The sequence below is a fragment of the Salmo salar genome, chromosome 16, assembly GCF_965601325.2.
Source record: "Salmo salar chromosome 16, fSalSal1, whole genome shotgun sequence".
Classification (NCBI taxonomy): Eukaryota; Metazoa; Chordata; class Actinopteri; order Salmoniformes; family Salmonidae; genus Salmo; species Salmo salar.
This window is the reverse complement of record NC_138306.1, coordinates 86,093,079-86,107,500: the sequence shown is the minus strand read 5'-3', so window position 1 is coordinate 86,107,500 and position 14,422 is coordinate 86,093,079. Positions and strand designations below refer to the sequence as shown.

General features: G+C 48.8%; 1 protein-coding gene across 1 annotated transcript in view; it reads left to right on the top strand.

The window, feature by feature from the left end:
- The window catches only part of LOC106574939 (E3 ubiquitin-protein ligase HECW2), a 352,817-nt gene that overhangs the window by 253,856 nt on the left and 84,539 nt on the right, over positions 1–14,422 (top strand). Inside the window, exons 2-3 of the mRNA XM_082963122.1 lie at positions 4,487–6,091; positions 14,106–14,213. Of these exons, the coding sequence (XP_082819248.1) occupies positions 5,722–6,091; positions 14,106–14,213 (478 nt within the window). The 5' untranslated portion in view covers positions 4,487–5,721. The remainder of the gene's footprint in view (positions 1–4,486; positions 6,092–14,105; positions 14,214–14,422) is intronic.

Below are 14,422 nucleotides of genomic sequence, written 5' to 3'. Positions count from 1 at the left end.
TGTTCCTCAGTAGCCTGCTAGTACTAATGTAACCACAGTCTTGACAGGAAGAGAGATCAATATGTTCCTCAGTAGCCTGCTAGTACTAATGTAACCACAGTCTAGAGGAAGAGAGATCAATATGTTCCTCAGTAGCCTGCTAGTACTAATGTAACCACAGTCTAGAGGAAGAGAGATCAATATGTTCCTCAGTAGCCTGCTAGTACTAATGTAACCACAGTCTAGACAGGAAGAGAGATGAATATGTTCCTCAGTAGCCTGCTAGTACTAATGTAACCAGAGTCTAGACAGGAAGAGAGATCAATATGTTCCTCAGTAGCCTGCTAGTACTAATGTAACCACAGTCTAGAGGAAGAGAGATCAATATGTTCCTCAGTAGCCTGCTAGTACTAATGTAACCACAGTCTAGAGGAAGAGAGATCAATATGTTCCTCAGTAGCCTGCTAGTACTAATGTAACCACAGTCTAGACAGGAAGAGAGATCAATATGTTCCTCAGTAGCCTGCTAGTACTAATGTAACCACAGTCTAGACAGGAAGAGAGATCAATATGTTCCTCAGTAGCCTGCTAGTACTAATGTAACCACAGTCTAGAGGAAGAGAGATCAATATGTTCCTCAGTAGCCTGCTAGTACTAATGTAACCACAGTCTAGAGGAAGAGAGATCAATATGTTCCTCAGTAGCCTGCTAGTACTAATGTAACCACAGTCTAGAGGAAGAGAGATCAATATGTTCCTCAGTAGCCTGCTAGTACTAATGTAACCACAGTCTAGACAGGAAGAGAGATCAATATGTTCCTCAGTAGCCTGCTAGTACTAATGTAACCACAGTCTAGAGGAAGAGAGATCAGTATGTTCCTCAGTAGCCTGCTAGTACTAATGTAACCACAGTCTAGAGGAAGAGAGATCAATATGTTCCTCAGTCGCCTGCTAGTACTAATGTAACCACAGTCTAGACAGGAAGAGAGATCAATATCTTCCTCAGTAGCCTGCTAGTACTAATGCACCTCAGTTTTAGCTGCTTTATGGTTTACATGTTTAAGAGGGAGTTAGGTTTGAAAAATTCCGGGAAGAAATCCCAGTTGGATGTTTCCCAGAATCAGGAGGGTATAAGCAGGAAATCCGGAATCCTCCAACCAGGACACTTGTAATGAGGGAGACTAATAAAGGATTCACAGGATGGGGATGATGGGACATGGCCTTTCTCCTCACGTTATTAACTGCAGTGTTATTGTGAACTGGACACACCTCCCTCTCTCTCTCTCTCTCTCTCTCTCTCTCTCTCTCTGTTGTTTCTCTCTCCCTCACAGGCGTGGCCAGATTGACTGATGTTAAAACCTGATTAGGAAAAAGGGAGGAGGAGAGAGCAGGATAGAGAGACGAGGGAAGAGGTAGGAGAGACGAGGGAGGAGAGACGAGGGTAGGGCGAGGGAGTGAGAGGGAGGAGAGAGGAGGGAAGATATGAGAGAGGATGAAGGAGAGAGAAGGCAGGATGGAGGAGAGAGGAGGCAGGCTAGGGAATGGAGGGAGGTTGATCTAAAACACTGTGTTAACAGAGAGGGAGGTTGATCTAAAACACTGTGTTAACAGGGAGGGAGGTTGATCTAAAACACTGTGTTAACAGGGAGGGAGGTTGATCTAAAACACTGTGTTAACAGAGAGGGAGGTTGATCTAAAACACTGTGTTAACAGGGAGGGAGGTTGATCTGAAACACTGTATTAACAGGGAGGGAGGTTGATCTGAAACACTGTTAACAGGGAGGGAGGTTGATCTAAAACACTGTATTAACAGGGAGGGAGGTTGATCTAAAACACTGTGTTAACAGGGAGGGAGGTTGATCTGAAACACTGTGTTAACAGAGAGGGAGGTTGATCTGAAACACTGTGTTAACAGAGAGGGAGGTTGATCTGAAACACTGTGTTAACAGAGAGGGAGGTTGATCTAAAACACTGTGTTAACAGGGAGGGATGTTGATCTGAAACACTGTGTTAACAGGGAGGGAGGTTGGTCTAAAACACTGTGTTAACAGGGAGGGAGGTTGATCTAAAACACTGTGTTAACAGAGAGGGAGGTTGATCTGAAACACTGTTAACAGGGAGGGAGGTTGATCTAAAACACTGTATTAACAGGGAGGGAGGTTGATCTAAAACACTGTGTTAACAGGGAGGAAGGTTGATCTGAAACACTGTGTTAACAGAGAGGGAGGTTGATCTGAAACACTGTGTTAACAGAGAGGGAGGTTGATCTGAAACACTGTGTTAACAGAGAGGGAGGTTGATCTGAAACACTGTTAACAGAGAGGGAGGTTGATCTGAAACACTGTGTTAACAGAGAGGGAGGTTGATCTGAAACACTGTGTTAACAGGGAGGGAGGTTGATCTGAAACACTGTGTTAACAGGGAGGGAGGTTGATCTGAAACACTGTATTAACAGGGAGGGAGGTTGATCTGAAACACTGTTAACAGGGAGAGAGGTTGATCTAAAACACTGTATTAACAGGGAGGGAGGTTGATCTAAAACACTGTGTTAACAGGGAGGGAGGTTGATCTGAAACACTGTGTTAACAGAGAGGGAGGTTGATCTGAAACACTGTGTTAACAGGGAGGGAGGTTGATCTGAAACACTGTGTTAACAGAGAGGGAGGTTGATCTAAAACACTGTGTTAACAGGGAGGGAGGTTGATCTGAAACACTGTGTTAACAGGGCGGGAGGTTGATCTGAAACACTGTTAACAGGGAGGGAGGTTGATCTAAAACACTGTATTAACAGGGAGGGAGGTTGATCTAAAACACTGTGTTAACAGGGAGGAAGGTTGATCTGAAACACTGTGTTAACAGAGAGGGAGGTTGATCTGAAACACTGTGTTAACAGAGAGGGAGGTTGATCTGAAACACTGTGTTAACAGAGAGGGAGGTTGATCTGAAACACTGTTAACAGAGAGGGAGGTTGATCTGAAACACTGTGTTAACAGAGAGGGAGGTTGATCTGAAACACTGTGTTAACAGGGAGGGAGGTTGATCTGAAACACTGTGTTAACAGGGAGGGAGGTTGATTTGAAACACTGTGTTAACAGAGAGGGAGGTTGATCTGAAACACTGTGTTAACAGAGAGGGAGGTTGATCTGAAACACTGTGTTAACAGAGAGGGAGGTTGATCTGAAACACTTTGTTAACAGAGAGGGAGGTTGATCTGAAACACTGTGTTAACAGAGAGGGAGGTTGATCTAAAACACTGTGTTAACAGAGAGGGAGGTTGATCTAAAACACTGTGTTAACAGAGAGGGAGGTTGATCTAAAACACTGTGTTAACAGGGAGGGAGGTTGATCTGAAACACTGTGTTAACAGAGAGGGAGGTTGATCTAAAACACTGTGTTAACAGAGAGGGAGGTTGATCTGAAACACTGTGTTAACAGAGAGGGAGGTTGATCTAAAACACTGTGTTAACAGGGAGGGAGGTTGATCTGAAACACTGTGTTAACAGGGAGGGAGGTTGATCTGAAACACTGTTAACAGGGAGGGAGGTTGATCTAAAACACTGTATTAACAGGGAGGGAGGTTGATCTAAAACACTGTGTTAACAGGGAGGGAGGTTGATCTGAAACACTGTGTTAACAGAGAGGGAGGTTGATCTGAAACACTGTGTTAACAGAGAGGGAGGTTGATCTGAAACACTGTGTTAACAGAGAGGGAGGTGGATCTGAAACACTGTGTTAACAGGGAGGGAGGTTGATCTGAAACACTGTGTTAACAGAGAGGGAGGTTGATCTGAAACACTGTGTTAACAGAGGAGTCATACAAGGTGGGTTTTCTCCAGTGGGTCTCTCCCTCCCTCATCACCCAGTGGCTGCCTGTTACAGTGAAGAAACAATCTGTGGTTTGTCTGCTGTTGCTATTGGGGGAACTGGAACAACAGCCCTCAACCTAGTAAATACATGTCCAATATTTATTAGAGTGGTAGATCAGTTCTGTATACGCCGTTGGTCACTGTAGCTACTGTTTTCAGGTTAAACAGCGGCCGTTGATTAAGAAGCTGGGGTTGGCTTGTTCTGTTCTAAATCAAGTGTTAGGGCTGCTGTTGATTAAGAAGCTGGGGTTGGCTTGTTCTGTTCCAAATCAAGTGTTAGGGCTGCTTTAAGAAGCTGGGGTTAGCTTGTTCTGTTCCAAATCAAGTGTTAGGGCTGCTGTTGATTAGGAAGCTGGGGTTAGCTTGTTCTGTTCCAAATCAAGTGTTAGGGCTGCTGTTGATTAGGAAGCTGGGGTTAGCTTGTTCTGTTCCAAATCAAGTGTTAGGACTGCCGTTGATTAGGAAGCTGGGGTTAGCTGGTTCTGTTAGGGCTGCCATTCCAATGATGGTGATCAAGTCTGATAAACAATGCTTCTGTTGTTCCTGTCATTCTCCTGTCATTGGTTGATCCTGGGCGTTATGCTATATCTCTGACGTCCCCTCCCTCTTTCTCCCCCTCCCTCTCTCTCTCTCCTCTCACAGGTGTCCAACCTCCCTTCTTCACCTCCACCACCACCTCAGGCCTGCAGTCTCCCTCTCTCCCCCCTCTCACCCCTTTCTGTTCCACCTGGAAGAAGACAAGACATTGGTCAGGAGAGTTGGCCAACCTCTACATCCTACCCCAGACCACCCTAGTTCCAACCAGACTACAATCCTACATCCTTCCCCTCCACCCCTCCCCAAACAGACGAGGGGGAGAGAGGAGCTTTGCCCCCCCTCATCCCCTCCCTCCCTCTCTCTCCCCCCTCCCAACATGCAGCCTCAGGGCCTGTATGTAAGAGCCATGGTACAGCCCATCCCTGGATTGAAATCTTGAACCACTCCAGTTGTACTCCACTGTGTGTTGAAGTGAAGCTAAATGTTCTGATGTGAGTGAAACTGGGCTGGACCAGCGCTGACCAGACAGCGCAACCAATAGGAAGACTGGATCACAGGCCTCAAATTCCACAATCACTCAATCAAACTTTATTTATAAAAGCCTTTTTACAACAACATTTCTCACAAAGTGCTTTACAGTAGTCACCTTAGTAAACCTATTTTTGACTTCCAAAGAGCAGGCAAGGGAATGGCAAGGGAAAACCTCCTTACAAGTGCAGATGTGTTAGCTAACCTCTGACCTGTGTCTGGGCTTGGCTGCTTGTTGGATCCAGACAGTAGTATTGAATCTAGAGGCTTCTACTGACCGTAGCTAGCGTGTCAGCTTCTAGAATGTTCTATTAGGTTCTAGTACGTTCTAATAGGTTCTAATATGTTCTGTTAGGTTCTAGTATGTTCTGTTAGGTTCTAGTACATTCTATTAGGTTATAGTATGTTCTATTAGGTTCTAGTATGTTCTGTTAGGTTCTAGTATGTTCTATTAGATTATAGTATGTTCTATTAGGTTCTAGTATGTTCTATTAGGTTGTAGTATGTTCTATTAGGTTCTAGTGTGTTCTATTAGGTTCTAGTAGGCTCTACCGGGCTGTCTCTGGCCCTGTGCTGTGGCCACCTGGCCTGTGGCCCTCCTCTCTGGCTACAGCTTTGGGCGAGGCCCACGGTTCTCCCCCCTCCCCTGCTCAACCTCCACCATTCGCCCCTCCCTCGCCACGGCTGTCCTCCCCCCCCGCCCCCGCCCCCACCCTTCCTCCCCCTCCCATCACCACCACTCCCCCCATCATCACCATCACCCCCACCCCTCTCACCCCCAGTCCCCTCCTCCCTCCTCCCCTGTGGTCACCATGACGACCACTCCCACTGCTCGTGAGCATCTCCTGGTGGTGAGGAGGCGCAACCCCCACATGCGCTACACTCTCAGCCCTGAAAACCTGCGCTCCCTCTCAGCCCAGGGCGGTGATGGCATTGGCCCTAGGGGTCACGGCGGGGAAAGGTCAGCTGGTGAACGGTCAGGGGTCGGAGGTCATGGAGAGGGTCATGGCGGCGGGCTACAAAGGGCCAATAGCGACACGGATCTGGTGACCTCGGAGAGCAGGTCATCGCTGACTGCGTCGACATACGAGTTCACGATGGGGCGGGGCCAAAACCTGATCATCAACTGGGACATCAAGGAGGAAGTGGACGCCACGGACTGGATCGGACTCTACCACATCGGTGAGACACAGGGGGAGGACTAGACCATCTTCAGAGGAAGAAGGGGTAGGGGGGTCCTTTATTCTCCCATTCCCAGAAAGTTGGACATTCATTTAGCTACCTTCACATTTTAAAAACACACAAATCAATCATAGAACAAGATCCTCAATGGAGACCAAGGACGGGGAAGAGAGGAGGGAGGGAGGATGAGAGGGAGGAAGAGAGGGGGCGGGAGGTAGGATGAGAGGGAGGAGGAGAGGGGGGAGGGAGGTAGGGTGAGAGGGTGAGGATGGGGAGGGAGGGTGAGAGGGTGAGGATGGGGGGAGGGAGGGAGGTAGGGTGAGGATGGAGTAGTGAGGTGAAAGCACTACGTCAGCATCACCTGAGATTATAAGAGCATTGGATCATGCTGCCCTCCTCCTCTTCCCTCCTCTCCCCTCCCCTCACCTCCTCCCCTCGCCTCGCCTCACCTCCTCTCCTCTTCCCCTCCTCCTCTCCCCTCGCCTCACCTCCTCAACTCACCGCCTCCCCTCGCCTCACCTCCTCTCCCCTCGCCTCACCTCCTCTCCCCTCGCCTCACCTCCTCCCCTCGCCTCACCTCCTCTCCCCTCGCCTCACCTCCTCTCCCCTCGCCTCACCTCCTCCCCTCGCCTCACCTCCTCTCCTCTTCCCCTCCACCTCTTCCCTCCTGTCTTCTCACCTCACCTCCTCCCCTCGCCTCACCTCCTCCCCTCGCCTCACCTCCTCCTCTCCTCTCCTCATCCCCTCCTCCCCTCACCTCCTCCCCTCGCCTCCCCTCCTCTCCTCTTCCCCTCCTCTCCCCTCGCCTCCCACCTCCTTCCGTTCCTTCCTCTTCCCCTCCTCCTCTCTTTCTCATATCGCTGTCGCTTTCCTTTTCTCACCCTGACGATCAAGTTTAATTACTTATCCCTGGTGCTGTGTGTGTGTGTGTGGTGTGTGTGTGTGTGTGTGTGTGTGTGTGTGTGTGTGTGTGTGTGTGTGTGTGTGTGTGTGTGTGTGTGTGTGTGTGTGTGTGTGTGTTTTGGGGGCACTATGTGATGAGCAGTGAGAAAGTGCATGTGATGAATACACTGGACCTCAGCCAGGCAGGCTGAGATAATCTCAGTGTGTGTGTCAGTGTGTGTGTCAGTGTGTCCTCTCCTGGCAAATGTTGTGTTTGTGTGCATAATGTGTGTGTGTGTATTAGCTACAGTGCTTTCAGAAAGTATTCAGACCCCTTGACTTTTTCATATCAAATCAAATTATATTTGTCACGTGTCGAATACAACAGGTATAGACCTTACAGTGAAATAATATAAAAATCTAAAATAAAAGTAACAAGTAATTAAATAGCAGCAGTAAAATAACAGTAGCAAGGCTAAATACAAGGGGTACCGGTACAGAGTCAATGTGTGGGGGCACCGGCTAGCTGAGGTAGTTGAGGTAATATGTACATGTAGCTAGAGTTAAAGTCACTATGCATAGATAATAAACAGAGAGTAGCAGCAGCGCAAAAGAGGGGGGGTTGGAGGGGAGAGGAGAGGAGGAGGAGGGGAAGAGGAGGGAAGGACAGGAGAGGAGAGGAGGGGAAGAGGAGGGAAGGACAGGAGAGGAGAGGAGGGGAGGAGGAGGGAAGGACAGGAGAGGAGAGGAGGGGAGGGGATGCAATTATTGTGGGTAGCCATTTGATTAGCTGTTCAGGAGTCTTATGGCTTATGGGTAGAAGCTGTTAAGAAGCCTTTTGGACCTAACCTAGGCGCAGAGAGAACAGTCTATGGCTAGGGTGGCTGGAGTCTTTGACAATTTTTAGGGCCTTCCTCTAACACTGCCTGATATAGAGGTCCCGGGTGGCAGGAAGCTTGGCCCCAGTTTCTGGGATAATGGTGTTGATGTGAGCCATGACCAGCCTTGTTTTCCACATTTTGTTACGTTACAGCCTTATTCTAAAATTGATTAAATAGTTTTTTCCCCCTCATCATTCTACACACAATACCCCATAATGACAAAGCAAAAACAGGTTTTAAGAAATGTTTGCAAATGTATTAAAAATAGAAAACGGATGTCACATTTACATAAGTATTCAGACCCTTTACCCAGCACTTTGTAGAAACACATTTGGCAACGATTACAGCCTCAAGTCTTGGGTATAACTCTACAAGCTTGGCACACCTGTATTTGGTAAGTTTCTCCAATTTTTCTCTGCAGATCCTCTCAAGCTCTGTCAGGTTGGTTGGGGAGCGTTGCTGCACAGCTATTTTCAGGTCTCTCCAGAGATGTTCGCTCGAGTTCAAGTCCGGGCTCTGGCTGGGCCACTCAAGGACATTCAGAGGCTTGTCCTGAAGGCACTCCTGTGTTGTCTTGGCTGTGTGCTTAGGGTCGTTGTCCTGTTGGAAGGTGAACCTTCGCCCCAGTCTGAGGTCCTGAGCATTCTGGAGCAGGTTTTCATTAAGGATCTCTCTGTACTTTTGCTCCGTTCATCTTTCCCTCGATCCTGACTAGTCTCCCAGTCCCTGCCGCTGAAAAACATCCCCACAGCATGATGCTACCACCACCATGCTTCACTATAGGGATGTTGCCAGGTTTGTTCCAGATGTGACACTTGGCTTTCAGGCCAAAAAGTTCAATCTTTGTTTCATCAGACCAGAGAATCTTGTGTCTCATGGTCTGAGTCCTTTTAGGTGCCTTTTGGCAAACTGCAAGCAGGCTGTCGTGCCTTTTACTGAGGAGTGGCACCCGTCTGGCCACTCTACCATAAAGGCCTGAATGGTGGCGTGCTGCAGAGATTGTTGTCCTTCTGGAAGGTTCTCCCATCTCCACAGAGGACCTCTGGAGCTCTGTGAGAGTGACCATTGGGTTCTTGGTCACCTCCCTGACCAAGGCCCTTCTCCCCAGATGGCTCAGTTTGGCCGGGCAGCAAGCTCTAGGAAGATCTTGGTGGCTCCAAACATCTTCCATTTAAGAAGGATGGAGGCCACTGTGTTCTTGGAGACTTTCAATGCTGCAGAAATATTTTGGTACCCTTCCCCAGATCTGTGCCTCTACACAATCCTGTCTCGGAGCTCTACGGACAATTCCTTCGACCTTATGGTTTGATTTTCGGTCTGACATGCACGGTCAACTGTGGGACCTTATATAGACAGTTGTGTGCCTTTCTGCCTGGACTTCTGGACAATAGTGAGTAGTGGACTTCTGTACATCCTGGACAGTAGTGAGTAGTGGTTTTCTGTACATCCTGGACAGTAGTGAATAGTGGACTTCTGTACATCCTGGACAGTAGTGAGTAGTGGTTTTCTGTACATCCTGGACACTAGTGAATAGTGGTATCAGCTTCAGTTCTTTAATTATCTGCTCATTATCATCAGCCTGCGATCAGAGGGCACTTACTGCCACACACACACACACACACACACACACACACACACACACACACACACACACACACACACACACACACACACACACACACACACACACACACACACACACACACACACACACACACACACACACACACTCACTCATACACACATCCTGAACACTATAGTGTCAGCAGCAGTCAGTAGAGAGAGTGATGGCCAGTGAAAGGCGATCCATCCACTCTCAACACCAGGCTCTGTGTGTGGAGGTATTGACCGGGGCGGGGGAAAGACCTGAGATGTGTCCCCCAGAGAGATGCATCATTCTGGCCCTGGGCCATCTACCCCTGACCTGGAGCCAACATAGCTCCATTACCGGTACCTACCGTCTGCCCTGCCTCCCCGCTCTCTCCTCTCCTCCATCACTCCATCCTTCTCTCCTCCTCCATCACTCCATCCTCCTCTCTCTCCCCCTCCATCACTCCATCCTCCTCTCTCATCTCCTCCATCACTCTATCCTCCTCTCTCTCCCCCTCCATCACTCCATCCTCCATCATTCCATCCTCCTCTCCCCCTCCATCACTCCATCCTCCCTCTCCTCCTCCATCACTCCATCCTCCTCTCTCTCCCCCTCCATCACTCCATCCTCCTCTCTCATCTCCTCCATCACTCCATCCTCCTCTCTCTCCCCCTCCATCACTCCATCCTCCTCTCTCATCTCCTCCATCACTCTATCCTCCTCTCTCTCCCCCTCCATCACTCCATCCTCCATCATTCCATCCTCCTCTCCCCCTCCATCACTCCATCCTCCCTCTCCTCCTCCATCACTCCATCCTCCTCTCTCTCCCCCTCCATCACTCCATCCTCCTCTCTCATCTCCTCCATCACTCCATCCTCCCTCTCCTCCTCCATCACTCCATCCTCTCTCTCATCTCCTCCATCACTCCATCCTCCTCTCTCTCCCCCTCCATCACTCCATCCTCCCTCTCCTCCATCACCCCATCCTCCTCTCCCCCTCCATCACTCCATCCTCCTCTCTCATCTCTTCCATCACTCCATCCTCCTCTCTCATCTCCTCCATCACTCCATCCTCCTCTCTCATCTCCTCCATCACTCCATCCTCCTCTCTCTCCCCCTCCATCACTCCATCCTCCTCTCTCTCGCCCTCCATCACTCCACCCTCCTCTCTCTCATCTCCTCCATCACTCCATCCTCCTCTCCCCCTCCATCACTCCATCCTCCCTCTCCTCCTCCATCACTCCATCCTCCTCTCTCATCTCCTCCATCCTCCCTCTCCTCCTCCATCACTCCATCCTCCTCTCTCTCCCCCTCCATCACTCCATCCTCCCTCTCCTCCTCCATCACTCCATCCTCCTCTCTCTCTCCTCCATCACTCCATCCTCCCTCTCCTCCTCCACTCCATCCTCCTCTCTCTCATCTCCTCCCTCTCCTCCTCCATCACTCCATCCTCCTCTCTCTCATCTCCTCCATCACTCCATCCTCCTCTCTCTCCCCCTCCATCACTCCATCCTCCCTCTCCTCCTCCATCACTCATCCTCCTCTCTCTCATCTCCTCCATCACTCCATCCTCCTCTCTCTCCCCCTCCATCACTCCATCCTCCCTCTCCTCCTCCATCACTCCATCCTCCTCTCTCTCCTCCATCACTCCATCCTCCTCTCTCTCCCATCACTCCATCCTCCTCTCTCTCCTCCATCACTCCATCCTCCTCTCTCTCCCCCTCCATCACTCCATCCTCCCTCTCCTCCCCCATCACTCCATCCTCCTCTCTCCATCACTCCATCTTCCTCTCTCTCTTCCATCACTCCATCCTCCTCTCTCTCCCCCTCCATCACTCCATCCTCCCTCTCCTCCCCCATCACTCCATCCTCCCCCCTCCACCACCCCATCCTCCTCTCTCATCACTCCATCCTCCCCCCTCATCACTCCATCCTCCCTCTCCCCCTCCATCACTCCATCCTCTCTCTCCTCCTCCATCACTCCATCCCCCTCTTTCCCCTCCTCCATCACTACTTCCTCCTCTCTTCCTCTCCTCCATCACTCCATCCTCCTCTCTCTCCTCTCTTCCTCTCCTCCATCACTCCATCCTCCTCTCTCTCCTCTCTTCCTCTCGTCCATCACTCCATCCCCCTCTTTCCCCTCCTCCATCACTCCATCCTCCTCTCTCTCCTCTCTTCCTCTCCTCCATCACTCCATTCTCTCTCCCCCCTCCATCACTTCATCACCCTCTTTCTCCTCTCTTCCATCACTCCATCCTCCTCTCTCTCCTCCTCCATCACTCCATCCCCCTCTCTCTCCTCTCTTCCTCTCTTCCTCTCCTCCTTTTTCCACCTCTCTGTTGTTGAGCCTGGTGAAAAACCACAGGGTTTCCAGGTAACGCCATTTTTCAAGTGACACAAGTGAGTTATTGTGACATTACCTGGGTTATTCATTAAATATGCAGAGCCTCTGTAAGGTAGTGTGAACATAGTGTTGGTGTGTCATCATAGTGGTCTCTGACTTGTAGTCAGACTCTCTCAGGTAGAACAAACTTAAACCTGGTGCTGAATTGAATGTCATTGAGAAAACAGAAAGGGGTCATAATGTATTTTTTCGCTTCCTTTCTGAATTTAAAAGTAATCCAAGAAGTAATTTTGTCGTTTTTCAAAAGTATCTGTAATCTGATTACAATATTTTAGCTGGTTAATGTAATTCATTACAGTTACACTTTTTGTAAATTAGATTGTATGTTATCGGTTACTCCCTAACCATGTCTGTGTGTGGGTGTGTGGGTGGGTGGGTCACCCTGGCCTGGATCCTGTCCAGACGTTATTGATTGTGACATGGTGTGAGTTGAGTTGTGGCTCTGAGGGGAGACTGGGTGATAACACAGGAGACATATTCATCATGGTCATCTCTGTTACACACTGTCTGAGTGACATATACACTACTACACACACACACACACACACACACACACACACACACACACACACACACACACACACACACACACACACACACACACACACACACACACACACACACACACACACACACACACGCATCTCTGTCACACACTGTCTGAGTGACAAATACACTACTACACACACACACACACACACACACACGCACACACACACACACACACACGCATCTCTGTCACACACTGTCTGAGTGACAGATACACTACTACACACACACACATCTCTGTCACACACTGTCTGTTTGTCATCCTACACAGCTCAAGGACAACAGGAAAGGGACCATAGTGTCTGTAGCAGCTACTGTTACACTAGGTTACAGCATCAGCTACTGTTACACTAGGTTACAGCATCAGCTACTGTTACACTAGGTTACAGCATCAGCTACTGTTACACTAGGTTACAGCATCAGCTACTATTACACTAGGTTACAGCATCAGCTACTGTTACACTAGGTTACAGCATCAGCTACTGTTACACTAGGTTTCAGCATCAGCTACTGTTACACTAGGTTACAGCATCAGCTACTGTTACACTAGGTTACAGCATCAGCTACTGCTACACTAGGTTACAGCATCAGCTACTGTTACACTAGGTTACAGCATCAGCTACTGTTACACTAGGTTACAGCATCAGCTACTGTTACACTAGGTTACAGCATCAGCTACTGTTACACTAGGTTACAGCATCAGCTACTGCTACACTAGGTTACAGCATCAGCTACTGTTACACTAGGTTACAGCATCAGCTACTGTTACACTAGGTTACAGCATCAGCTACTGTTACACTAGGTTACAGCATCAGCTACTGTTACACTAGGTTACAGCATTAGCTACTGCTACACTAGGTTACAGCATCAGCTACTGTTACACTAGGTTACAGCATCAGCTACTGCTACACTAGGTTACAGCATCAGCTACTGTTACACTAGGTTACAGCATCAGCTACTGTTACACTAGGTTACAGCATCAGATACTGTTACACTAGGTTACAGCATCAGCTACTGTTACACTAGGTTACAGCATCAGCTACTGTTACACTAGGTTACAGCATCAGCTACTGTTACACTAGGTTACAGCATCAGCTACTGTTACACTAGGTTACAGCATCAGCTACTGCTACACTAGGTTACAGCATCAGCTACTGTTACACTAGGTTACAGCATCAGCTACTGCTACACTAGGTTACAGCATCAGCTACTGTTACACTAGGTTACAGCATCAGCTACTGTTACACTAGGTTACAGCATCAGCTACTGTTACACTAGGTTACAGCATCAGCTACTGTTACACTAGGTTACAGCATCAGCTACTGCTACACTAGGTTACAGCATCAGCTACTGTTACACTAGGTTACAGCATCAGCTACTGTTACACTAGGTTACAGCATCAGCTACTGTTACACTAGGTTACAGCATCAGCTACTGCTACACTAGGTTACAGCATCAGCTACTGTTACACTAGGTTACAGCATCAGCTACTGTTACACTAGGTTACAGCATCAGATACTGTTACACTAGGTTACAGCATCAGCTACTGTTACACTAGGTTACAGCATCAGCTACTGTTACACTAGGTTACAGCATCAGATACTGTTACACATCCTGCCAATGTATGGGGCTGTCAGTTGTGTTATGGCCTAAGTCAGCACTGTTACAGCCTATATCAGTGATGTGACTGTGTGTGTCCCCTCCCCAGATGAGACGTGTCCTGCCAACGTGTGGGACTCTAAGAACCGCGGGGTGAACGGCACCCAGAGAGGACAGATCGTCTGGAGGCTGGAGCCTGGACCTTACTTCATGGAGCGTGAGTATAGTGTGTGTGTGTCATGCGTGTGTGTGTTAATGTTTATGAAGGATTGTTTGTGTGTGTTCAGGATGATTAGAAGTCTTCTGTTTGTGTGTTCAGGATGATTAGAAGTCGTCTGTGTGTGTGTTCAGGCTGATTAGAACAGTAGAAGTCGTCTGTGTGTGTGTTCAGGATGATTAGAACAATAGAAGTCGTCTGTGTGTGTG